A 25,756-nucleotide genomic window follows, 5' to 3' on the forward strand; every position below is an offset into this window, starting at 1 on the left:
CTGTTGTTCTCCGACCTTCATTTGCGAAACCGGCCATCTATGAGCCTCTCTACCTACTTCATACAGTGGCTCATTAGCTTCATTAGACGGTACTTTATGCACTGCTGTACATCACTTTTTTTTTCTCTTATATACTGACACAGTTACACTCTCCCTCCAGACATGTGGTTTCCTCTGCTCGCTCGCAATGCGGTTGACCAAAATCTTCATGAACCGCACAACATCTGAGTCAAGTGATTTAATGGTTATCAAACAATGTGGGATGTAATTGGGAGATGAGGAGGACACACCAATGAAACACAAAAATTTCCCTCGATCGATCATTCATGAGATAAGCCTATATCAATCAATCAATCAATCAATCAATCAATCAATCAATCAATCAATCAATCAATCAATCAATCAATCAATCAATCAATCAATCAATCAATCAATCAATCAATCAATCAATCAATCAATCAAACAAACAAACAAACAAACAATCAATCAATCAATCAATCAATCCACATCATCATCATCATCATCATCATCATCGATCTGCATTTAGGGCTGGCCCAGGAGGGACCCTCCCTATTTAATTGTTTACTTAATCCTTTCATGATTTCAAAGAGTTTAGCAATTTATCAACCGTTTGCCTCGATTTAACTCCAATCTCTGTTTCTTCTTACTACAAATGAAACTTTGTGACACTCTGTCATCTTGAATTCCAGCTTTATATTGGAGTGTGGGTCCCATACACTGAAACAATTCTCTAATTGGAGTCCTATCAGAGAAGTACACATCCTCTCCTTTTCATCCTTGCTAAACTCATTAAATACCCTCGTAACCATGTGAAGATATCAGTTGAACTTGATTTACAACCTCGTTCATGTGATTTCTCCAACGAAAATCTTTCCTTATAGTAACACCTAACTACATACAGTGATCATGTGAAGTACTTTCACCCCATCAACACAGTAATGAAAACTGAGAGGACTTTTCCTCTTGGTGAAACTTACAACCCGACCTTGCATCCCATTTACCATCATACCTTTGCCTGCTGTCCACCTCACAACATTGTCGAGGTCTTTTTGCATTCGCTCACAATCCTGAAAATTGATTACTAGCCTGTATTTGTCATTAGGTAGAATGGGGTGGGGGTGCGATGGAAGTTAATATTTACCTTTAAGTTTTGAGTTAGGCATGCTTTTGCAAATATTGCAATACTTCACCGGCTTGTGGAGCAAGGTTGACTTCGAATTCGTGCAGGGGCCACTATGAGAATTCAGCCTTCCATAGATAATGTAAAGGTTTATGGTAAATAATTAATGAATAAATACCTGGGGTGTTACAATCATCGTAGGAAATTTAATATTAAAGAAACGAATTATGTATATTATGAATATCCCAGATAGAGTAATTACCTCATTTTCGAGTAACTAACAATGAAGTATTGTCGTTGAACTTACTCAAACCTCGGCAAGTCCAGGTTTAAAGAGTAAACTCTGCTATAAAAGAGAACTCTTCAACAGGAACTACAGAACATGCGACAACATGCAGATGAAGACGCCGGGTTACACCAGTCCAAGGACCAGCCCCAGGAAGAACATGATCCGGTGGAGGATCAGCTTCAGACCTACGCCTGGAGCAACCTGGTCCTACCAAGGTATGGAAAGGCCCTTCCCGTGCCCGAGACCTACAAAGTGATTCGGCTAGAGGAGGATTTAAGTCGCCACTATCGGCGAATCCCGGGATCCTATGGTCAGTCGCGGCACTCGAGGAGCCCGGGCGGCACAAGCAGCTACCGCAACATAGAGCCCCTGTGGTCCAAAACTGTACCCCGGATGCAGCAACAGTGATCGTCTAACCGTCACCAATCAGGTCATCGGAGTGACCCTCTTCATCTGTATTTTCCTTTTCGTCTTGGGACTGTCGGGTTTGATAGTGTTTATTGCCAGTGTTTTGTTTAAGCACCATAACTGATATATGTGTGTGTCGCAGTGTTTCTTGGTTCATTTCTTTCTTATGTGCGAGGGTCATTCTTGTATATACATATATATATTATGTTTGTGAGCCCCTCCGGGGGTGACGGATATGTTACACTCTTTGTACTGTGTATAAGAACATAATAAAGCGCCTGAGACATCTTCACGACTGGAGTGTTGTCCTCCAGCGGACTGGGGGAGAGTGGCTTTCCTCCTCAGTCTTTTGGTGGCCTCCTCCCCCGGGGGTCACTGCTCGCAGAAACCTTTCGGCGACCGCAGCTCTCGCTGTACTGTCGATATTTGCAATGAAATTTGAATAATAACATGTATTTTCTTCCAAAAGTGTAATATGACAATGATAGACCTGAATAAAGCTTGTGTTTTCTCCTTTTTGTTGTATTTGCAGGCGATTGAACTAGTAGAGAAGTGGGACCAAGGAATAGAGAGCCGACTTCTTCACGGATTAGGAATAAGACTCGACGCAGAGACTTCCCCTGCTCCCTCGGCGCTAAAGTTAACCACACTGCAGTCCACAGCGGAGCACGTACGAATACAAGGATTGGAAGCCGCCACACGCCTTTGCCCTGACGCTACCACCATAGCTTTAGCAAACGCATGGCTGCCAAGTGAGGCCCTTTACAAACTGATGTTGTTCAACAAACTCACCTCACTATCTCTCACTAACTCAGAAGGACTCACACTGGACTTCTACGACGGAGTGTTGCCACTGTTGTCTGTCTGCGGTGAACACCTCCAGAATCTTATCTTGGCAAACTTTACAACCGTTGACATAATGGGTGAGTAGAACGTATTACAACGTCCTTACATATTTCAAAAATGTTTACTTTCATGTGAAGCATAAATTCTGTTAAGGAGGATATTATGTTATTCCACACATGCAAAATCTTTAGCAGCTAAACCTTTTCCCTCAATTCTCTCCCAACTGTCAGAATCCCACACGTATACACATTCCTCCCGAAATCTAAACTTCTGCATTTCAGCAAATTCTGAACAGGATGATGATGACGTAAATTCTGATGGTTTAAGAATTTAATAAAACAGTCGAAGTCATGGTCACTACTTAAAGGGTGTATGCCACATTTATAGCAAATTAAAATTATTATGCTCCAGTATAATTCATCACCAAATGTACTTTCCCATCGTGTGCAGTATTTCTTTGCTTTTGTAAGAGTAAAGCTTCACTTACACATCACGTCATAATCTTTGCCTGTGGACAAGGATATAAGCTCCCTTCGAGAAGTTAATTCATGTTCCACACCTGACCACCCATGAAGAGTTTTTCTATGGTCAAGGACTTGAAGTCTAGGGGATCATCAGCATGTGGCGTTTAGTATTCTGATCCAAGTCACATTCTCTCCAACCCTGCTCTTAACTATACATAAATCCAAGCATTAGTAGAGGAACAACAGTCACACAGGTTACTAGACACTTTGCAATCATTAGGCCCATATTTCCCACTAGGCCCTGGCCTAGAGCGCGTCTTCCGAGGGGGTGCGGCGCTCTACCGTTGAAGGGAATAAGTATATTATATTTCAGCAAGAAATTGTTTCAGAGGTGAAATTTGGTTCAATTGTCGCAGGTTGACTGGCCTGATTGGGCTAGAAGCAAGCGCCAAGCGGCAGCGCATGAGAAAAGGCGAGTGCCTTTGTTACCGACTGCTTTTGTTATTCGACCAGCCGTACTTGTGTACTTTGTGTAGTGGTCTATATCTACGTTCAGCTTTAATTTTCAGCTATTCGGGGCCATGTTAACGTACACATTCATTTCTAGCTTACATTTAGTATAACCGTACGTGAATGTAACTGACAAATGAACGGTAAAATAATTAGTGTTGGCAAGTCCAAGCCCAGTGGTATACAATATAAATGACGGTGGGGAGCGCGGGAGGTTGGGGATGGTGAATTATTGAAACAGATATTTCTTTTCTCGTAAAGACAAGGACAAAAATGAAATGAAAGTGGGTGAAGCAATGTTAATTTGTCCGAGCATTTCCCTAAAACCTCGCACTTTGATTTAAATGAAACTATTTACGACAATGACGTCGACGTTGAAGGTGAAAAGATTCAGACTCGTATCACCTACTTTCGTAATGCTGCCTCTGATCTATGGGACGTTAAAGAAGATTTACGAAACTATGTTGATGTACATGGTGAATCACAAAATTGTGATGTTAATTTTAGTGCGTCGAAAAGACAATATGCAAACAATGTGTAGTACCATTGTAAATATTATTTTTAAAGAAAACTTAACAATGGTGAAATGCATACGAGATGTTGGCCTATGTACTCATAGACTAAAGGTTTCGTGTACTGTGCACGCTGTTCGAACGTCTGAGTATCATAAGTTTGTTTACAACTGGGTTTAATGACTGGAAGATCTTATCCCTAGGAGTGCATGACCATGAAAACACTCCTCACTACAAAAATAGTATACAAAACTTAAGAATGCGAACAAATACATAAAGAAGAGATTACTGTAAGTTCGGAGAGCACGTAAAACAGAAGTCCAATACTGGAAGGAAATTTTAAAGAGGGTCGTCTCAGCTGTTAAATTTCAAACTGTAAGAGGATTGGTATTTCGAGGAAGTAATGAATATTTGGGGAACCTTCATGGAGGCAACTTTCTCGGTTTACTAGAGTTTCTTGCTGAGTTTGACCGCTTTCTGATCGAACATTTGAAAAGCTATGTTGACAGAGGCTCTGGAAATACTTATTTCCTGTCCGAAATTACATTTGAGGAGTTTATTATTCTACTAGCATTTGTACCCGTTCATCGCACAGGAATTTTCAGTGGATTACATGTTTCCTTCAGGAATTTATGCGAAGTATCATGGCTCTATTCACATGTTTAATGTGATATGTTAAAATTATATTTTCCTACGACAGCTTGGGGCAGTAACGAAAATATGATGAAGCTGAACAAATTCGAGAGAGAATGAAAACGATTTCAGAATTTATAGTACAGTACAGTTCCTGGTCCAAAGTTGTGCGAAATTCCCCATGGTTCTCAGGTTGCATTTTATATCTCTGACGATTTGCGTTGTGCTCTGACGTTGATGATATCTCCCTTAAAATCTGCCCTGCCGAAAAGAGTAAAATGGCTCTTTAGTTTTTCCCGTTACCCATCTTGAAGTGACATGCACGACATGTCCCACGGGACTTGGACTAAAAGTCCAATTTCGTAATCATCTGCGTTATTTTCCGTCGTACAATAAATACGTACATGACGTAAAGGAACGGAATTAACATATCCTTAAACATGTGTTATACACAGTATTTTGATAGACCTAATGTCAACGAAAATATTTGAGAAAATCTTCCTATAAATACCAAATTCATGTGATTATTATGACATCATATGCACCTCATAACACAATCCGGAGTGAGTAGATGTGGTTAAAATAAGTCCACTAGTTTTCAACTTTTAGGAATATACAAACTGATAGAGTGACAGACATCAAAAGTTAAACTTCTACCAAATGTTTCGTCGCTGTTCAGTTACATTAGGTAGCAAAAGCAAAGCAAAGTCATCGCCGTACAGGCCATGAAGGCCCTTGGAGGGGTGGAAGCTAAAGGTTTCCACCATCCGTAACCTCGGCACTTGATGGGGTAGAGCGGTTAGCTCTACGCCCGGCCACCTTTGCCCCCAGGAATTAATGTGGTATTAATTTTTGGTGTAGGCTGAGTGAACCTCAAGGCCATGTGCACCTACGGAAGTGGAAATCTCGTTTCTTAAATTTTACGGCTTCCTAACAGGGATTCGAACCCACGTCCTTCCGGGCGAAACGAGTACGGCTTTACCGCCTCGGCCAGGCAGCCCCTTACATAACGTGGGATTAATTTTAAAGCCGAGAGGAATAGTATGCATCCTCTGATTTAATCCTGTTATGGATCCTTCAAGTAACTGAACGTCTGCGAGGATATCCGTCACCGGTTGCAGAGCATGAAGCCCGCAGAAAATAGCATTCTTCACAGTCATTTGAAGGGTAAGCGAAATTATGTACATAACAAAAGCTATTTTAAATGAGGGGCCGTGTCGCATACAGTGCTCAGATTTTACATATAATCAATAGTGTAAGGGGAAATAAGTCCGCCTCTGTGGTGTAGTGGTTAGTGTGATTAGCTGCCAACCCCGGAGGCCCGGTTTCGATTCCCGGCTCTGCCACGAAATTTGAAAAAGTGGTACGAGGGCTCGAACGGGCTCCACTCAGTCTCGGGAGGTCAACTGAGTAGAGGTGGGTTCGATTCCCACCTCAGCCATCCTCGAAGTGGTTTTCCGCGGTTTCCCACTTCTCCTCCAGGCAAATGCCGTGATGGTACCTAACTTAAGGCCACGGCCGCTTCCTTCCCCCTTCCTTGTCTACCCCTTCAAATCTTCCCTCTTACCGAGCTCGATAGCTGCAGTCGCTTAATTGCGGCCAGTATCCAGTATTCGGAAGATAGTAGGTTCGAATCCCACTATCGGCAGCCCTGAAGATGGTTTTCCGTGGTTTCCCATTTTCACACCAGGCAAATGCTGGGGCTGTACCTTAATTAAGGCCACGGCCGCTTCCTTCCAACTCCTAGGCCTTTCCTATCCCATCGTCGCCATAAGACCTATCTGTGTCGGTGCGACGTAAAGCCCCTAGCAAAAAAAAAATATGAATTTTGGTCGAGATATTATCAATATAATCAATAGTGTAAGAAAAATTAAATAACTCTTATTTTATTCCTACAAACCCCCAGTATGTTCAGTAAGAAGTAAACTCCTGTCCTCATGCCGAGGTGGTGCAGCTCTTCTCACGCACACGGCCGATGGAGGTGAGCTGCGTGTACCAATTCAACCACATACCAGCTCTCCTGCAATTCTTAAATTTCTGGCAGTAACGGGAATCGAACCCAGGCCCCCGAGGACGGTAGCTAATAGTGCTAACCGCTAAGCTACGGAGGCGGAAAGTATGTTCAGTAATACACTGACTGACAGAGCAAATGCAACACCAAGAAGGAGTGGTTCGAAAGGGATGAAAGTTGGGGATAAAACAGAGACGGCACGGACGAATAATTGATGTTTATTTCAAACCGATATGCAGGTTACACAATGCGCACGGCATCGACTCAGTAGGATGTAGGACCACCGCGAGCGGCGATGCAAGCAGAAACACGTCGAGGTACAGAGTCAATAAGAGTGCGGATGGTGTCCTGAGGGATGATTCTCCATTCTCTGTCAACCATTTGCCACAGTTGGTCGTACGTACGAGGCTGGGGCAGAGTTTGCAAACGGCGTCCAATGAGATCCCACATGTGTTCGATTGGTGAGAGATCCGGAGAGTACGCTGGCCACGGAAGCATCTGTACACCTCGTAGAGCCTGTTGGGAGATGCGAGCAGTGTGTGGGCGGGCATTATCCTGCTGAAACAGAGCATTGGGCAGCCCCTGAAGGTACGGGAGTGCCACCGGCCGCAGCACATGCTGCACGTAGCGGTGGGCATTTAACGTGCCTTGAAGACGCACTAGAGGTGACGTGGAATCATACGCAATAGCGCCCCAAACCATGATGCCGCGTTGTCTAGCGGTAGGGCGCTCCACAGTTACTGCCGGATTTGACCTTTCTCCACGCCGACGCCACACTCGTCTGCGGTGACTATCACTGACAGAACAGAAGCGTGACTCATCGGAGAACACGACGTTCCGCCATTCCCTCATCCCAGTCGCTCTAGCCCGGCACCATGCCAGGCGTGCACGTCTATGCTGTGGAGTCAATGGTAGTCTTCTGAGCGCACGCCGGGAGTGCAGGCCTCCTTCAACCAATCGACGGGAAATTGTTCTGGTCGATATTGGAACAGCCAGGGTGTCTTGCACATGCTGAAGAATGGCGGTTGACGTGGCGTGCGGGGCTGCCACCGCTTGGCGACGGATGCGCCGATCCTCGCGTGCTGACGTCACTTGGGCTGCGCCTGGACCCCTCGCACGTGCCACATGTCCCTGCGCCAACCATCTTCGCCACAGGCGCTGCACCGTGGACACATCCCTATGGGTATCGGCTGCGATTTGACGAAGCGACCAACCTACCCTTCTCAGCCCGATCACCATACCCCTCGTAAAGTCGTCTGTCTGCTGGAAATGCCTCCGTTGACGGCGGCCTGGCATTCTTAGCTATACACGTGTCCTGTGGCACACGACAACACGTTCTACAATGACTGTCGGCTGAGAAATCACGGTACGAAGTGGGCCATTCGCCAACGCCGTGTCCCATTTATCGTTCGCTACGTGCGCAGCACAGCGGCGCATTTCACATCATAAGCATACCTCAGGGACGTCAGTCTACCCTGCAATTGGCATAAAGTTCTGACCAGTCCTTCTTGGTGTTGCATTTGCTCTGTCAGTCAGTGTATATCGAAACTTGCTCCTGGATATTTAGCTCTAAATATGAAGTTCGGTAGAGATATAATCAATAGTGTAAGAGAAAAATGAAAAAAAAGAACTCTTCTGGTCTTCCTATAAACCCCCAGTCTATTTAGTGATTCCTAAACGATGTGCTTATTGGAACCTGCCCCTGGATAAGTAGACTCTAAACACGAAGTTTGGTTGAGATATAATCAATAGTTTAAAATAATATTGAAAAAACACTTCTGGTCTTCGTATATACCCCAAGTCTTTTCAGTGATTTTAAACAATATGCATATCGAAATCTGATCACGGATGAGTAGACTCTAAATACAAGTTTGGTCGAAATATAATAAACAGTGTAAGGGAAAATTGGAAGAATTTCTTCTTCTGGTCTTCCTATATAAAACCCCCCTGACTGTTAGTTGATTTTTAAAAGATATACATATTGAAACATGGTCCTGAATGAGTAGCCTCTAAATGTGAAGTTTTGGTCGACATATAATCAATAGTGTAAGAGAAAACTGAAAAAGCGTTCCTTGTCCTCCTATAAACCCCCAGGCTGTTCAGTGATTTTAAAATGTTGTGCATATCGAAACCTGCTCTAAACGTGAAGTTTGGTTGAGATCTATTCAGCCGTTTACCCGTGATTGTGGAACAAACAGACAACAGACACGAAAGCTAAAAACTACTGATGTGATCTCGGGTTGACCTGAAACGGGTAAATATATCAAAATTTGGCGAAATAAATAACATTACAGAGAGCGGAAACCCTAGATTTTTGTTCATAAGGAGCTACAACAAAACGTGCTTTAAAAATAATAAATGAAGTAAAAGAGGATAAATAATTCGGTATCGCTTTTGAATCTACACCAGACATTACACGTAAGGACAGGCGTCATTCATCATTAGATATGTTACAGTGGATAGTAAGCCAGTGGAACGTTTTTATGTGTTTCCTGCCAATAGTTGGACACCAGTCAAAATAAATAATACAGGCTATTTTATGCAAGTTTTACTGATATGGTTTGAATATCAGTAATTGTAGAGCCCAGTCATACGACAATGCCTCTAATATGTCTGGGGCGTATACAGTGTCAAACACCGTTAGAAGACTGGCCTGGTGTAATACAGACCATGAATTTCGTTTCAAATAATTCCGTTGAAAATGCTACAACTAGAAATGAAGCTTCTTCTGTGCTAAAGGAGAGAATATAGCCAATTGAAATAGCATTAATAATAATAATAGTAATAATAATATGTTTTACTTATTTTGACAAACTTGGGGATGTACTCCCTGTCTTACACTTAACCGGACCGAGCTCGATAGCTGCAGTCGCTTAAGTGTGGCCAGTATCCAATATTCGGGAGACAGTAGGTTCGAACCCAACTGTCGGCAGCCCTGAAAATGTTTTTCCGTGGTTTCGTCGCCATAAGACCTATCTGTGTCGGTGCGACGTAAAGCAACAAGCAAAAAAGAAAAAAACACTTAACCGGTCTCAATCTAGATCACTGTTAATAATAACTTTGTTTCTTTTTTAATCTGCTTACCCTCCAGGGTTGGTTTTTCCCTCGGACTAAGCGAGGGATGCCACCTATACTGCCTCAAGGGCAGTGTCCTGGAGCCTGAGACTTTGGGCTGGGGGCTACAACTGGAGGAGAATGACCAATACCTCGCCCAGGCGGCCTCACCTGCTATGCTGAACACGGCCTTGCGGGGGGATGGGATGATTGGAAGGGATAGGCAGGGAAGAGGGAAGGAAGCGGCCGTGGCCTTAAGTTAGGTACCATCCCGCCATTTCCCTGGAGGAGAAGTGGGAAACCACGGAAAACCACTTCCAGGATGGCTGAGGTGGGAATCGAACACATCTCTACTCAGTTCACCTCCCGAGGCTGAGTGGACCCCGTTCCAGCCCTCGTACCGCTTTTCAAATTTCGTGGCAGAGCCTGGAATCGAACCCGGGCCTCCGGGGGTGGCAGCTAATCACACTAACCACTACACCACAGAGGCGGACGTACATTTTTATACACGCAGATATAGTTTGGGCAGACCAGGACAGATGTTCGTCAAATATTATACCAACATTCCTTACGTTTTGGCTGTACTGTATGGGAGTACTACTTATGGACAACTGTGATAAGGCTGTTCGATTGAGGTTGCAAAATTTAGGGTAACCAATAAAAATTATTGCTTATCTGTGTATATGTGGTATTTACAGTGTTTTAATCCGGAAGCTATGTCATTTATATGCAAAGATAAGAATAGGGGGCCCAGTACAGATACTTGTTGTATTCCCGCGTCAACCGTACGCCAATTTGAATGTTCGTTGTTGTTATTAAGTACACACTGCTGGCGGCCGCTGAGTTAAGAACTGATCCACTGGAGTACACTCGCAGAGAAATTTAAACTATTTGATTTCGATATAAGTATGTCTCTTTCAACAGTGCCAAAAGCTTCACTAAAGTCCAATAATGCTAGAACTATCAGTTGTTTGTTGTCCGTAGCTTGCCTTATGTCATCAGTCACATGCGTTTATGCACTGAAAGTGCTGTGTGTTGGTCTACAGAGCCGGTCTGGTGTTTGTCGAGGAGATTTTATTGACTAAGATAGTTGGTAACCTGCTTGTGTACTATGAATTCTAAAGCTTTTGACAATATACATAAGATGCTAATCGGCGATAGTCACTGACGTCTTTTGCCAGTCTTATTTTCGGAAGCGGGCGAACTTTGGCCATTTTCCGTATTTCCGGATAAGTTCCCTCTTGCAGTGAATAATTAAAGATATTCTCCAATGGATAAATGATGTGATGACCGGGCGAGTTGGTCGTGCGCGTAGAGGCGCGCGGCTGTGAGCTTGCATCCGGGAGATAGTAGGTTCGAATCCCACTATCGGCAGCCCTGAAGATGGTTTTCCGTGGTTTCCCATTTTCACACCAGGCAAATGCTGGGGCTGTACCTTAATTAAGGCCACGGCCGCTTCCTTCCAACTCCTAGGCCTTTCCTATCCCATCGTCGCCATAAGACCTATCTGTGTCGGTGCGACGTAAAGCCCCTAGCAAAAAAAAAAAAAATGATGTGATGGAGAATTTTCATGAACATTTCGTGACCTATATTATGTACGTCCCTACCCTTGGTCTTGATGCGATTTATTGATTCAATCACTTCTTGCGGTGCGGTCAGTATCCAGCATTCGGGAGATAGTAGGTTCGAACCCCACTGTCAGCAGCCCTGAAAATGGTTTTCCGTGGTTTCCCATTTTCACACCAGGCGGTGCGACGTAAAGCACCTAGAAAAAAGAACTTCTTGCGGTGTGACGTGACTACAGTAAAATTTATCCCTGTGTGGAGATGGCGTATTATCATATTAATTAATTGTTTTCTCCTTCACGACCGGATTAATTCCCGTTGGCAGACGAAATGGCCATTTACTTCGTCTACGCTAACATTTATTCCTTTGTTAGATTTCTGGTTATTGATGCCAGAATATTTCACAGTTCTCCACATCGTCGCAGGGCGTACGTCAGGTCTAATCAATGTATGGGGGTAACGTAGTCTAGCGCTTCGAGGTCGTTTTATTACGCAGTGTTTTATAAGTCTGATGGTTCACTTCCATTGGGTAGTGCTTGTATCGTCTATGAGCAGTGTCTCGTTTAACCATTAGGTGGTGAATTTCGTCATCTACCGACGGAGGCGGTAAAGGCGTGCTCGGTTCGCCCGGAAGGACATGGGTTCGAATCCCCGTCAGGAAGTCATCAAATTTAAGAAACGAGATTTCCTCTTCCGGAGGTGCACATGGCCCTGAGGTTCACTCTGCCTACACCAAAAATGAGTACCAGGCTAATTCCTTGGGGCAAGGGTGGCCGGGCGTAGAGCCAACCACTCTACCCCATCAGGTGCCGAAGTTACGGATAGTGGAAGCCTTTAGCTTCCACCCCTCCAAGGGCCTTCTTAGCCTGTACGGAGAAGACTTTGCTTTACCGGCGGTTTAGGAGCTCTGGAACACTTTCCCATACACACTGGGGCGAGCCTATCGTGGAGTTGCGCTACTAGTTCATTAAATGTTGAAGCCATTTCTTCTATATTATTGGCGCGATGTATCTCCATCCACGGCACTGAAAGCTCATCTTCTTCTAATATGTCTGAGTTAATTCGTCTGAGGTCCATGAATGATAATAATTTTGTCCTTGGTTTCGGGCTTTGTAATTGGTAGGACAGGTAGATTATCTCATGTCCAGGTAGTCCCGGGGCTGATGTTTGTCCATGTTGCAGAGCTTTCGCTGAATTGTTTGTCATTAATTATTAGATCAAGAAGAGTGTGACTGCAATTAGTGTGGTAGGTTGATCCGAGGGGTAGAATTGCAATGTTACATGCATCAAAAGTATTACCAAACTGTCGTGTAGAAGCTGCAGTACTGTCTAACAAATTTGTGTTGAAGTCTCCCATTATAACAATGTGTTTATAGTCTGGCAGAAGGTTTAGTATTGCAGTCTCAATGTCGGTCAAATACCCCACTTCCGGATGGCCATATTATTGGGAACCATACTACGCATGTTCAAAAAATAAACGTTAAGCTTCAGGATGAAACTCTGTAGCTGGGTTTGGTTGAAATGTATTAAAGATCTCTCTCTTCAAACTGATATCAAATTTACGAGATGAACTCGGTCGCTTAGAAAGCCTGGCTTTCTAAAATTATGGTCTTCAGGAATACAAGGCAGATATTCGAAGGAAGAGAAAAAGAACTTTGGCTCATGGGGAATTCATAGATGGAGAATTTATGCTGAATGACTCTAGAAACTTCCGCGTAAAATTTCTTGTTGTACTCGATGCACTGATAACAGAGCTGAGAAAACGTACTGAAAAATACAGCCCTCTGCATAGTGCATTACAATTATTGAAGAGATGAAATTCTAAAACACCTCTGTTATTTCAAGAAGGAAAGAAACATTAGCGAATTTGTACAAAATTGATCTTGAGTCCCCCTTAATGAATGAATGTTTGCACCTGAACTCGATACTGGAATAACAAAAACATAACTGTGAAAAATATTTTACTTTAGTCGAAATAAGCAAGCTTCAACGTCAAATCGGCATGTTTCAGGTGTATACTAGACGTAGTTTCATTCGCTTTACCATGATTCGTGAATTGTAATTTGTAAGTCACATTTCTCTCAAAAAACGTTCTAAGGATTAATGTTTCTCATGGTTATCATGAGACAGCAGGGCTACAATACTTTACGTTGATCGTACAGTTTTTCTCGATATATCACTATCTCATTTAATGAAAATAAATTTCTTCTACATTAAAACTTCTGGCTTTCATGACAATCGTGACTTAATTACAAATACATATATTAATGACCTTGGGTAACCTCATGATGTAGTCGGGGCATCCAATTTTAACGGGTCTAATGTGAATTAATTTATGAATATAACCCTGGGCAAGCAGTTCACTGAACAACCCTCGCCACTGAAATGATCATAATTACAACATATTTCGGTCATCACAGTTCAGATCCCAGCTCCATGGCTGAATGTTTAGCATATTGGCCTTTATTGCAACGGGTCGCAGGTTCGATTCCCGGTCAGAAAGGGGATTTTAACCTGGGTCAGGGTCTAGGGGTTTGTGACATCTTAAATATTAAAAATTATATTAGGTATGGTTCCATCCTCACGGATATGTCGTTCGCCTATAGGCCGTCTACTACAGTAGAAAGAGACCTGCACCAGACTTCTGCGGCCTCATGTCTTTCAACATCAGGTTTGCTTTCAATACGGGCTGTACTGTGCGAGAGAGTTAGTTACCTGTGAGATTAGCCGGAGTGACTTTGAGTGGGACAAGAATGCCTTTACGACGACGAAGAGGCCAGTACCCACAGTTCACTGCGGTTAAACGTGGGCGTATAATATGGCTACGTGAAGGTGGATTTTCCTTGCGCGCTATTGCAGAACGACTTGTCAGGAATGTCTCCACTGTGCATGATGCATGCTGGCAGCAGTGGTCAGGAGTAAGTACGTTCGCAATAAGACTGGACTCCAGACGTCCCCGTGGCACCATAGAGAGGGAAGGTCGCCGTATTCGGCGCATGGCTGTGGCGCACCGGACTGCAGTTGCAGTAGCATCTCGAGTAGCGGTTGGCACCATAGTGACGCAACGAACTGCTCGAAATACGTAACTTGAAGGACAGCTCGGAACCAGACGCGATGCGACGTGCATTCCACTTACCCCAAACCACCGGTGTCTGCGACATCAGTAGTGTCAACGGAGAGCTCATTGGAGTGAAGGTCCGTTGTGTTTTCCGATGAAAGCCGGCTCTGCCTTGGTGCCAGAGAGGGCCGTGTGTTGATTAGGAGGAGTCCAGGTGAGCGCCTGCATTCCACCTGTCTGCGGCGTCGACACACTGGACCTACACCGGGTGTGTGTGTGTGTGTTCTGGTCTGGTCCGTCTGGTGATTCGACCTGTTGTGCTGCCACCCATGAAGAGCATTCCCGGGGGTGCCTTCCAAAAGCATATTACACGCCCCCATGGCGCTGTTGCAACGCAACTTGCTCTACAGAGTGTCGATATGTTGGCCTGCTCGATCCTCCCATCTGTCCATAATCAAGCACGTATGGTAAATCATTGGACGACAACTCCAGCGTCATCCGCAACCGGCATTAACCATCCCTGTATTCACCGACCAAGTGCAACAGGCATGAAACGCAATCCCACAAGCTGACAACCGGCACCTATACGACACAATGCATACACGTTTGCATGCCAACATTCAACGATCAGACTTTTACACTAGTTATTAGTGGACTAGCGTTGCACATTTGCAATGGCTTCTCTCGCGCAGATATTAACCTGTAGTCTTGTACGTTTAATCAATTAAATATATCACCTCGGCAAATATATTGCCAAAATTTCCGTATTCCACATCCGTTATTTCATTGTGTTTGGATATTTTATCCGCCAGTGTATAAAGCTTGAACGGAATTTCTTCTACTGTTGTTTCTAAACACAATGTTGCTGTATTTGACACAAAATATCAATATTTTGGCATTAGTATTGAACCCATTATTCTACGATGAAAAATAATTGCAGATATTTATTTCAGCTACAAATAACTTTTTTGAGAGTAGCCATGTTTTATTTCAAGGGTCTCGCTCCCCGTGGGAACAGAACTCACCTTGACGAGCGAGCCACCCTCTCGTAAAATGGCGGGACACTTCGGTTGATATCAAGTACTGACTATTTTATCAATCTTGGAAAATCCATCACAACGAGAGATTTTGGCAACAGGGTTAATCCAGGAATAATGGATTGAAATGATTAATAGATATTACATGGAGACAGAATCCCCAGGGTGAATATAAATGAAATTAAGACCGGACGAAAGTTGGCATCCATACTCGCGGATTTGCGACACGTGTCGAGGTCATCTCTGAAGAAAGCCCGCGAACTACATGTCAGAAATAAATTTATTACACCCGTTGCAAGTATGGGAAAAATATAAAAATAACACCATTGTGCATTATAATTCTGTCTGTATTTGTGGAATGAATTTCAAGAAAATTAGTCCAGCGGATATGGAATTAGGATATTGCACCACCAAGCTTCATGGTGAGGGTATAAAAGAAAGCCCCTCGACCTACATTACAACATTCTATATGAAGGTCTGGACGATGGAACCCACGTCGCTCTTCTACAGGAAAGTGCGGGGTTTACTTCTCAAAATAACTTAAGGTACATATTCGTGTCGATGGTTCAAATAGAGTATTAAATTGAGGGTGATAGAAATTTTCCTGAACTTCCTCCGACGAAAACTGTGAAGGCATAGATATCTGTTTAAAATACGTAGCTGATTTCCTCTTATTGCATTGTGTGTGTTTGATATTGTCAAAGGGAGTTTGGAGGCTAGTCAGAGAGAGGTCTGATTTTTGTTATATATTAAAACACCTGGCCGGTTATTAGGGTGAAATAAAGCAGAGTCCTGGGAAACAGTCGCAGTCGCCAGTAGAGAGGGAGGTTCGTCACATGCTAAAAAGCGAAGGAAGTGCGTCATTTGCGTTGTTAATCGAAGGCGAGTGTAAAATCTGTGTATTTTAAGATATATATAAGAAGATGATGTATCCTGTAGCCATGAGTGGCTAAATCCGAGGTCAGCTGGCTAAATGTAGCCGGAATCACCAAGATGACTAATTTTACAGGTCTGTATATATATTTGTGTGAATGTTGCAGATAGATTTTGTTTGTCCCAATAAAATTTTCCAGTGCGTGTGTCGAATTAGTATTTAATGATGATCAGGCGAAAGTGTTATATTTCTGGTCGTCGTGGGGAATTCTTCAGGGCAGTAAAATTCGCGTTGAGAAACTGTAAAATACGAAGTTTAAGTAATGTGCTAAAATTCTTTGAGATAGTGTTCAAACTGAGTAAAGTTATGAAGGTGATAACGATAATATAGTCTCGGCGAACATGTTAATTTCGAATATCCTATGAGTTCAGACAATTTTAGTCGAAATAATAATAATAATAATAATCATAATAATAATAATAATAATAATAATAACAAATGCAGGATACAATTTCCGATGTTAAATTTGTATTTAACAGTAATGTTGAGTAAGATTTGCGTTCGTCTCGAAATCCAGTGAAGTCTGATAAAGTTATATTTATCCGTGGGAAGTTAATTTTTGTGACACAGTGTATCATGTGATATGGGAAATCACGGTAAGTTACTTTGTCCTTGAGGTCCGAAAAAAATATAATGAAATGAATGAAAAGATTCTTATAAAATTGTTCGTCATGGGAATATCAAGGTTTGGAAGGTTTTGAAACAGGAAGAAATGGATTGTGTCGGAATGATATGCTGAGAGAATATTTGTGTAGATGTTGAAGGCATAGGAAGCCTGTATTTCATGAGTAAGGCCGCCGTGATGATAGGCGATGATGATAAATTTTTGAGACAGGCTATATTTGTCGATGGCGAAGAATTTTTGAGACAGGCTGTATATTAAATGTGATATTTCTGAGGTAGGCTGTATTGAGATTCCGTTAGCAATCCGCAAGAGCTGACCGGGTGAATTTTGGTTCGAAGTGATTGCTTTGTGACGCACATTATGATTTCAAGTCAAGAACTCCCCGTGATAAACAATTTCTGAAGAAGATTGTAGCTCTTGGCAGTTAAGTCCAAATGACTATTTATGTAAAGTCAGCATAGTGAATATTATAGTAAGTGACCTCAAGGATAGAAGAGCATTCTGAATACATGGTTAGTGTTATTGAGTTGTTGTAACACATTTTCATTCAGTATATTTTTATATTACGAGATGAGGTTATCATTAAATCGGAAACATTGTGGGATGAGATATTGAACGTTATTAAAGTGATGGTTTGGTTGTGTAGATTCAAGGAATTACGCTTCACTGGATAGTTTTGGATATGAATGTTTGGAACAGTGAGATGGTAAGCGATGTTTGGGCCTCACCCTAGAATTACAGTGTGGAATTTTGCGTTGGTGATGTATACTCTTTTGGCGATATTCACGTAAAGTTAGATGTGTGCTGAAATTCATTATTATTTTTCCAAACTCCACTGCGTATGTCGAGATCATGTTTGAGTCGTGGATTGAGTAGCCGCGCGTTATTAATTTTAATTTTGTGTTTTATTGAAGAGATAGGCACATAGTTGCATTTCCAGACTTCCGTTCACTCTGTGGCAAGATTTGTTTCATTGTGTGCTATAGTTTTGACAAGGTTTCCAGCTAAATGTCAAATAATGTGTTTGAAGCTACGATTTCGCCTGACATTTTAGAGGATGAGTAGACATCCCAGTTTCCGCTCGACAATAGATTTAGGACGTTACACGTATCATAGGATTATACTGATGAGTAGACATCCCCATTTACGCTCAACGATAGGTTTAGGATGCGTGTGTGTATATAGATGTATATAGATGTAGACACTATGTAGGCTTGACGATAGATTTAGGGTGTCGTCTGCATATATTCAAGTCTTAGGTTAGGTGTTTTTGCGAATTGACTTGAACGATGGCAGTGTCTGCAGTAGTGTATGTAATGCGAAGAGAGTTAGCAAAGTAATATTGAGGCCATGTTTCGGCTTATCCCTTACCAGCTGGAAAGTTTTTACATAAGATTATGGAACCACTAGTGTCATGAACGTGAGGGTTGTCCAGCATTGGATACTGAGCTAACGGTGCCTGATTATTACTGCTGTTTGCCACGCGCATTTGAGTTCATTGAACTTTAGTATTTTATTTTAGTTCTTGATTTAATTGTTTTGTCGTTCAGACGTCCGAATGCTTTGATAGTGTGCGTGTTGACACTTAGCTTATTTATGTGAGACTTGAGTTACGACTGCGGTTTCGATTCGTCAGCTGGGAATATATTTTATTTTCAATTTTCATACCTTCATTTTTATAATAGTTGACTGTGGTCTATCAATAACTTAATCTTAATCTTATCTTATTAAACAATAATTATCCACTAAAAAAATAAATCTTAACAAAATCAATGCCAATAGTTAGTTTATTGAGACAAACAATAAGTAGATGGATCTGTAATGGTAGTCATAGTTGTAAAGAAAATAATTCCCTTGTTTTAGTATTTTGATTTCATTTTATCATGCGGACTTGTAAGTTTATTAAACTTAACGTAACCGTTTATAACCTGAAAGTTGGTTTTATAAGAACACTTTTCAAGTAATTTACCACTTTTTCTTTAACTGCAGTGTTTGGCATTTCTTCTAAATGCATGATGAATAAGTGTTTCCTGCATTTCGCAGTTTTGTTCCTTCAGAACGATGTAAAGCAAGATCCTCTCGGATCGAGTTGTTCTTGGTTCCTTCTGAACAGCTGTTTGAGTGATGCACGTTTCAGCATCGGGAGTATTCCATAACTTAAGGGTGTCACGAGATGACAATACATGGAGGAATTTTATTTTTAATTATGACTGCTGCTGTTAACTTGTAGTGAACACCATGCTTTCCAGTAGTATTTTGCAACCTATCCAAAGCAACTGATAGTCAATTTGGTTCGATTAAGGGTCCATTCGGCGGGTGTTCCCATATCCGACAGGGTATTTGACTGGTGGATAACCTTAATTAAATGTAAATCTGGAATTCTACCTGTTGAAGGTCAGATTTTCCACGGATCGTGTGGATTAATTCTCAGTTATCATTTGGATCAAAAGATGCCCGATTTTCAGGTTTTATTTTCGTTTTTCTAGTTTTCGCTGTCCACTAATCTGTGATATTTCTACATTCCTTCGAAGAAAGTTCTTAGATAAAAGTAACTGATAAAACTCACGCAACGCAATGGGACTGCGTTGAAACGTTAATTGATTAACATTTTCTTGATGAATAATTTTATAACATATTTCTTTTTTTGCACTTTGATAATTCAATAAACGATAGTAAACAGGTATTTGCTCCTCATTTCGAGTAGTTGGGCTCTCCTCTGAACCCCATCGTTTGGTTAAGATCGTGACCGAAATATCCCCGCTACGCCCCAAGATTTAAGAGTTCGATATTGCTCTACTGTAGCAGCTGTGGCCGACCAACGATGGAATGGTAAGTTCAAGGGTTCAGTATAACATGACATTTCTCGCCCACTCATTGAAATATTCTAGTATGGAAAAATCATATAGCACAAGAAAAAATTCTTTTCTGCTTGCTCTTCCGAAAGTATATATTGATCTAGAACCCAAAATTTAATTAGTCAAAACATTAATCATATAAGAAAGTCAAAATAACGTATATGAATCAACGTCCGACTTCTTGTATGAATGGTCGGCGTTGAGGCCTTTGGTTCAGAGGATCCCTGCCGGGTCGGGGATTTTAATAGCGTCTGATTAATTCATTCGGCTCCGGCACTGGCTGTTTGTATTTGTAACAACTCCTCTTCACATTCAGAAATCAAGCCACACTACCAACCATCACAGAAACACACAATAGTGATTATATCGCTCCACACAGGTTTAGAGTCAGGAAGGTATACCGGCCATGAAACAGGCCCCAATCGGCATGTGTGACAGAGATCGCACCCTCGACCCCATAGGGGTGGAAAATCGGAATAAGGAGAAGAAGGAGGAAGTAGAAATCTTGGGTGTCATCTCTTGATTTATAAAAGTTATTTTGTTGTTATACTCCTACTAGGATTTCAACATATTAAATGTTGTACTTCTAGTATCTTATGAGAGGTTGGTAACCACACTATTCCGCCCCTCAGAACAACTATCACCACGTCTGAGTTAGGGAATGACAGTCATGAATTCTCCACCTATTCTAACTCACTATCAACATTTTAATTCATGCAAACCAAACCAAACCCCATGGCTCAACAGCTCCGGAGGGCCAGGGACTGATGTCTTAAAACTTGCGCCGAGTAAAATTGCGAGGTGTTAATATCATTAAAATTTGCGCTGTGGTTATTAATCATTCTAGGATCTTATTAGTGAGAGGTCTTGTTTGGGAATTCCACAGGGAAGTTTCGTGTTTCAGAATGTGACATTGTCCACTGCATACTTACCCCTTATCAGGGTTTTCAAAATATTGCTTCTGATTTCTTCCTCTTTATATCAGCATCACTGTTTGAAACAACTTAATTTGTCATTCACTAATATTTTATACCCAGAGAAATGCGACAGGCCTCGCCAGGGCACACAATTTCCTACCCTTGGTAGTAGCTATGGTTCATTCTTGACACCTATCACTTCATAAGGGGTGCATTTCAGGGGAAACGTAGGCTGAGACAGTTTTCTTCTGTTTTCACTGGTCATTCTTTATTTAACAAATTCGCTATCAGTTCGTGTGCCATTCATTAACCTTTGTCCGGAAAAGCACGCCAAACCTCGAATTCGGCAGCAGTTTCTTCCTTTAGTGGTATTTTATACTTCATTCATCCTATTCCTGACCCTGTCAGTTAGCTACAAACAGGCTGTGGATATTCTTCATGAGACTGAAACGCTGATTCCGTGTTACCACACTGGGTTCGTAAATAAAGTCAAACTACGTAGTTACACACATTTCACCCACTGATATAAATACGATGCAGGTGTTTTAAATGTGCAAGGAACCATCATTGATCGAGTGAATAACATTTTTTATATATTAACTAGAAATTACCCTCAGCTTCGCTCGCGTGAATTTTGTCCTTTGAACAAAGTAATCGTTCATCGGCATTGTACTAACGAGGGAACACATACATGTGTTTCACTCGGATTCGGTTGAAATTTGGTAGGAATATTCGTGGGAGGCAGTAGAATGCTAAGGTGAAAACTGCATGTTCCCAGCGTAAGTTTAAACGCCAAAATAGAACAAATATGTAGTCGTAAAATTAGAAGTGCCGCGGGAGTATCGGGGTTTAGCGGAGAGGTAGGGAGGAGCAAAGCAGCGGACATGAGCCAACCGGGCTGTGTCGAGCTGCGCCAGCAGCCAGGCAGCGTATAGTTAGCGCGTCCCTCTTAACTTCCCGATTAGATGTGCAAAACGTAAATATGAAAACAGCACATGAAACAAATGTACAAAGGACGATGTTTGAACAACGATGCCAATAAGGTTTGAAGAATTCACGCCCGAGTTCTTGTTACTCGTTGTAATTAGTGCAATAGTAATTGTTTACAGAAAAGTGTACAAGGCACAGATACTCTCTGCACCATGCACATCTTACAGCGCTGTCGCTTTCACACGTATTATATTGATTATAGGAAGACTAATCGAACGGATTAACAAATTGTGAAGGTTTCTTGTTAACATAGCCACATTTGTACCAACTGTACCGCCACATGCTACGAAAACGCGGAGAGGAGAACTGGTTGTGCGTCAAGGATTTCACTTTTAAAATGTTGTTCCTTAAATGTACCTTGATGTCTAACGAGTTTAACAAAATTAAATCGTAAAAAATACGTATAAATTGCTTCCAAATGCGGAAGCCCAAAACATCTAACGGCTGGATAAGTCCAGTGGCTCCTTTCGGAATTGTTTGAACATTAATGATTTTCTTACTCCAAATGTTAGCATTTAAAATATATTCTTCTTTCTGTCCGGTCCAGGAATCGAGAACTAAAACACTGTACTCTGGTACTAGCTCACAATAAAAATCCCGTAACCATTTCTGTACAAGTTCTTTGGTCAGTTTTCCAGCCTTTGAAGGCAAAGTGTACACATTTGGTGCGGTAAATAGTTTTTTCTATATTAGGAATAAATTTGCCATGTTTTTTCTTTCAACACCACTAGCAACTTCGGCAGGAGTTGTCCATCTGCCGAAATTATTGGGTGTATTGTGTAGCTATGAGTTAGTGAATTCATAGATTGTGCTTCCGCTAATACGACTTTTTCTCCTCGTTCATTATGGGTCCTGCCAGAATGGAACTCTTCATGAAAACCAGACTGATCAGTATTAAACAGGCACTCTGGGCCGTGACTTTGTATTAATTGCGACACTTCTTCAACAAACAGTGTCGCGTTACAATTACTATCTTCTTGTTCAAAATGGTACTTTTTAGATACGAATTTGCAAATTTTTCTTGATCCAATTTTGAATTTCTTTTTAAAACTCATTACCCAGGAATGAGACGCTCGAAACCTGTTGTAGTTAACTAGACGAGCGTACTTTAAGGCCCATTTTTAAATATTTATATCGTGAACAATTTTGTTTCGTTGTCTACTTTCTTTGAACTTTTGATAAGTCTTCTACGTAACAAATTAATTTTTTTCTCCCATTGTGCCACTGTTTTCCAGTTGTTGCTCCCACCTGTAAAGCTCTTGCCGGAACTTTAATTTACAAAACCTGTGTTTCACTGATGCGAAGCTCCTCTGTTTCCCACCTTTGTTTCGCCAATATTCGACGACCTTCTTCTTATAAGTTATTGGGATGAGGCATCGTTCAGCCGTTGTTGTGGATGCAGGGTTAGGAGCAACATTTTTGGAGACGAGGTCAAATAACACTGTTTCAATATTGTCTTCCTCGAAATCAAAGTCATCATCTGACATATCCAATGTGCCATCCAGTTCCACTGTCATATCGGTATCCAAAACCCTGTCGGCAATTAGACCTGTGAAACGGAGACAAGAACGCATTTCCTGTGAACGCTTATTTTTCTCGTAAAAGTAAATATATATAAATACATTGATCTACTTACGATATAATTCCAATCCCAAATTCCTTTCATCTTCAGAAAATGGGGTGTCGTTTTTGTCACACTTTGCAAAACAATCCTGAAGGCACACTACTGCATTCCACGGATTGAATGACTTCTGTAGTGGGCGTTTTTTTTTTGTATCTAGGTGTAAAAAGTCAATTATTACCATACATGGTTAAAGTAAATATACAGTCACCATTCATAAAAATGACTGTAAAAACGTCAGATTTTACCTGTCATTGTAAGAACGTTGTCTCATCGGACGACTAATCAGTGTGCACCTCTTGATCTGCTTTGACGTTTCTAATCGGGAAGATATGAGGTATGTGCGAAGTGTGGTGTAGTAAAGAAGAGTGGCCGGGAGGGTGGGGGTGGGTGGTCATTCATTCGACTCGAGCGAGCAGCCCGACTATACGCTGCTCATGTCCGCTGCTTCGCTCCTCCCTCCCTCTCCGCCACACCCAGATACTCCCGCGGCACTTCTAATTTTACGACTATTTATTTGTTCTATTTTGGCGTTTATACTTGCGCTGGGGACATGCAGTGTTCACCTTAGCATTCTACTGCCTCCCACGAATATTCCTACTAAATTTCAACCGAATCCGAGTGAAACACATGTATGTGTTCCCTCGTAAGACATTACCGGTATCTGAAAATTAATAAAGTATAAATTCTCGCCCAAAAATTTAATTTCATTTACCCCAGAAATTCTTTGTAAACCATGTTTGTGGTATTATGTTTTGGGACTGATACGACCGTGCGACATACAACTGTACATGCGAGAAACAGTCTTAAGTCGAAAAAATAAATACAGGTTTCTTTATATTTAAATGAGAAATAGAAATAATTCAACCCCTCGATCAGTCCTTCCCCCACTCCCACCCCCAAACCAAACCAAACCCCATGGCACTACAGCCCATGAAGGGCCTTGGCCTACCAAGCGACCGCTGCTCAGCCCGAAGGCCTGCAGATTACGAGGTGTCGTATGGTCAGCACGACGAATTCTCTCGGCCGTTATTCTTGGCTTTCTAGACCGGGGCCGCCATCTCACCGTCAGATAGCTTCTCAATTCTAATCACGTAGGCTGAGTGGACCTCGAACCAGCCCTCAAGTCCAGGTAAAAATCCCTGACCTGGCCGGGAATCGAACCCGGGGCCTCCGGGTAAGAGGCAGGCACGCTACTCCTACACCGCGGGGCCGGCCACTCCCACCCCCATCTAAGTGTATTTTCCGAAAATTGCATTCGTGTTTCTTTATTTGTAAAGGACGTTCCAAATACCAAATTTTCACGTCTGTAACATCTTCAGTTTTTAAGATATAAGTATCCTCATAAAAATAATTTAATTATTTTTCACTTCTTTTCACCCCCGTTAAGTGGCTTCTCCGAAAACAAAAAGTGCATGTTCCTGTATTTTTTAAGGACTCTCAAAATACCAAGTTTCTTGTCTCTAACATGTTAATTTTTGACATATAATGTAAATATACCGGTACTCATTCTAAAAATTTAACCACTTCTCCAGTTCTTTTCAGCCCCTTAACTGGATTATCCGAAAACCAAAAAGTAAGTGTTTCATTATTTTTAAGGTGATTCCAAATACCAGTTTTCATGTCTGTACGTCTGTAACACTTCAGTGTTTGAGATAAATCCATACTCATAAAAATAATTCAACTTCTTCTTCTTCACTTTTTTCCATCCCTCTCCGCCTTAAGTGGACTTCCCAAAAATAAAAATAAAATGTGTTTATTTTGAAAGGAAATTGAAGATACATGAGTATTTCTTTCTCTTCTTCTCTTCTCTTCTCTTCTCTTCCTTCACGTGTGTAACAACTTCCGTTTTTAAGATAAAGCATCCTCATAAATATATTTCAACTCCTTATTTACTTATTTTCAAATCCACACCCCTTACGTCGATTTTCCGAAGAAACAGATGCGTGTCTCTTTATTTCTGAAGGAAATTCCAAATACTAATTTTCACGTCTGTAACATCTTCAGTTTTGAGATATAACAATCCTCATGAAAGAAATTCAACTACTTTTTCACCCCCTCTCCTTCCTACCCGTTGATTCCCCCCTCCGAGAAAGTGCGTGTTTATTTTTAAAGGAGATTCCAAATAGCAATTTTCACGTATTTAGCATCTTTAGATTTTGGGATATAAGTATCCTCATACAAATTATTCAACTGATTTTTCAATTCATTCACCCCCCTTAAGTGGATTTTCCGAAGACACAAGAACACGTGTTTGTTTACTTTGAAAGAAAATTCCAAATACAG

At 41.7% G+C, this 25,756-nt stretch overlaps 1 protein-coding gene across 3 annotated transcripts in view; it reads left to right on the forward strand.

The window, feature by feature from the left end:
- The window catches only part of LOC136862901 (uncharacterized), an 801,576-nt gene that overhangs the window by 741,280 nt on the left and 34,540 nt on the right, over positions 1-25,756 (forward strand). For all 3 annotated transcript variants that reach the window (XM_067139181.2, XM_067139182.2, XM_067139183.2), the window contains exon 5: positions 2,371-2,761. In XM_067139181.2, the coding sequence (XP_066995282.1) occupies positions 2,371-2,761 (391 nt within the window). The remainder of the gene's footprint in view (positions 1-2,370; positions 2,762-25,756) is intronic.

This window comes from Anabrus simplex, chromosome 2 (assembly GCF_040414725.1).
Source record: "Anabrus simplex isolate iqAnaSimp1 chromosome 2, ASM4041472v1, whole genome shotgun sequence".
Taxonomy (NCBI): Eukaryota; Metazoa; Arthropoda; class Insecta; order Orthoptera; family Tettigoniidae; genus Anabrus; species Anabrus simplex.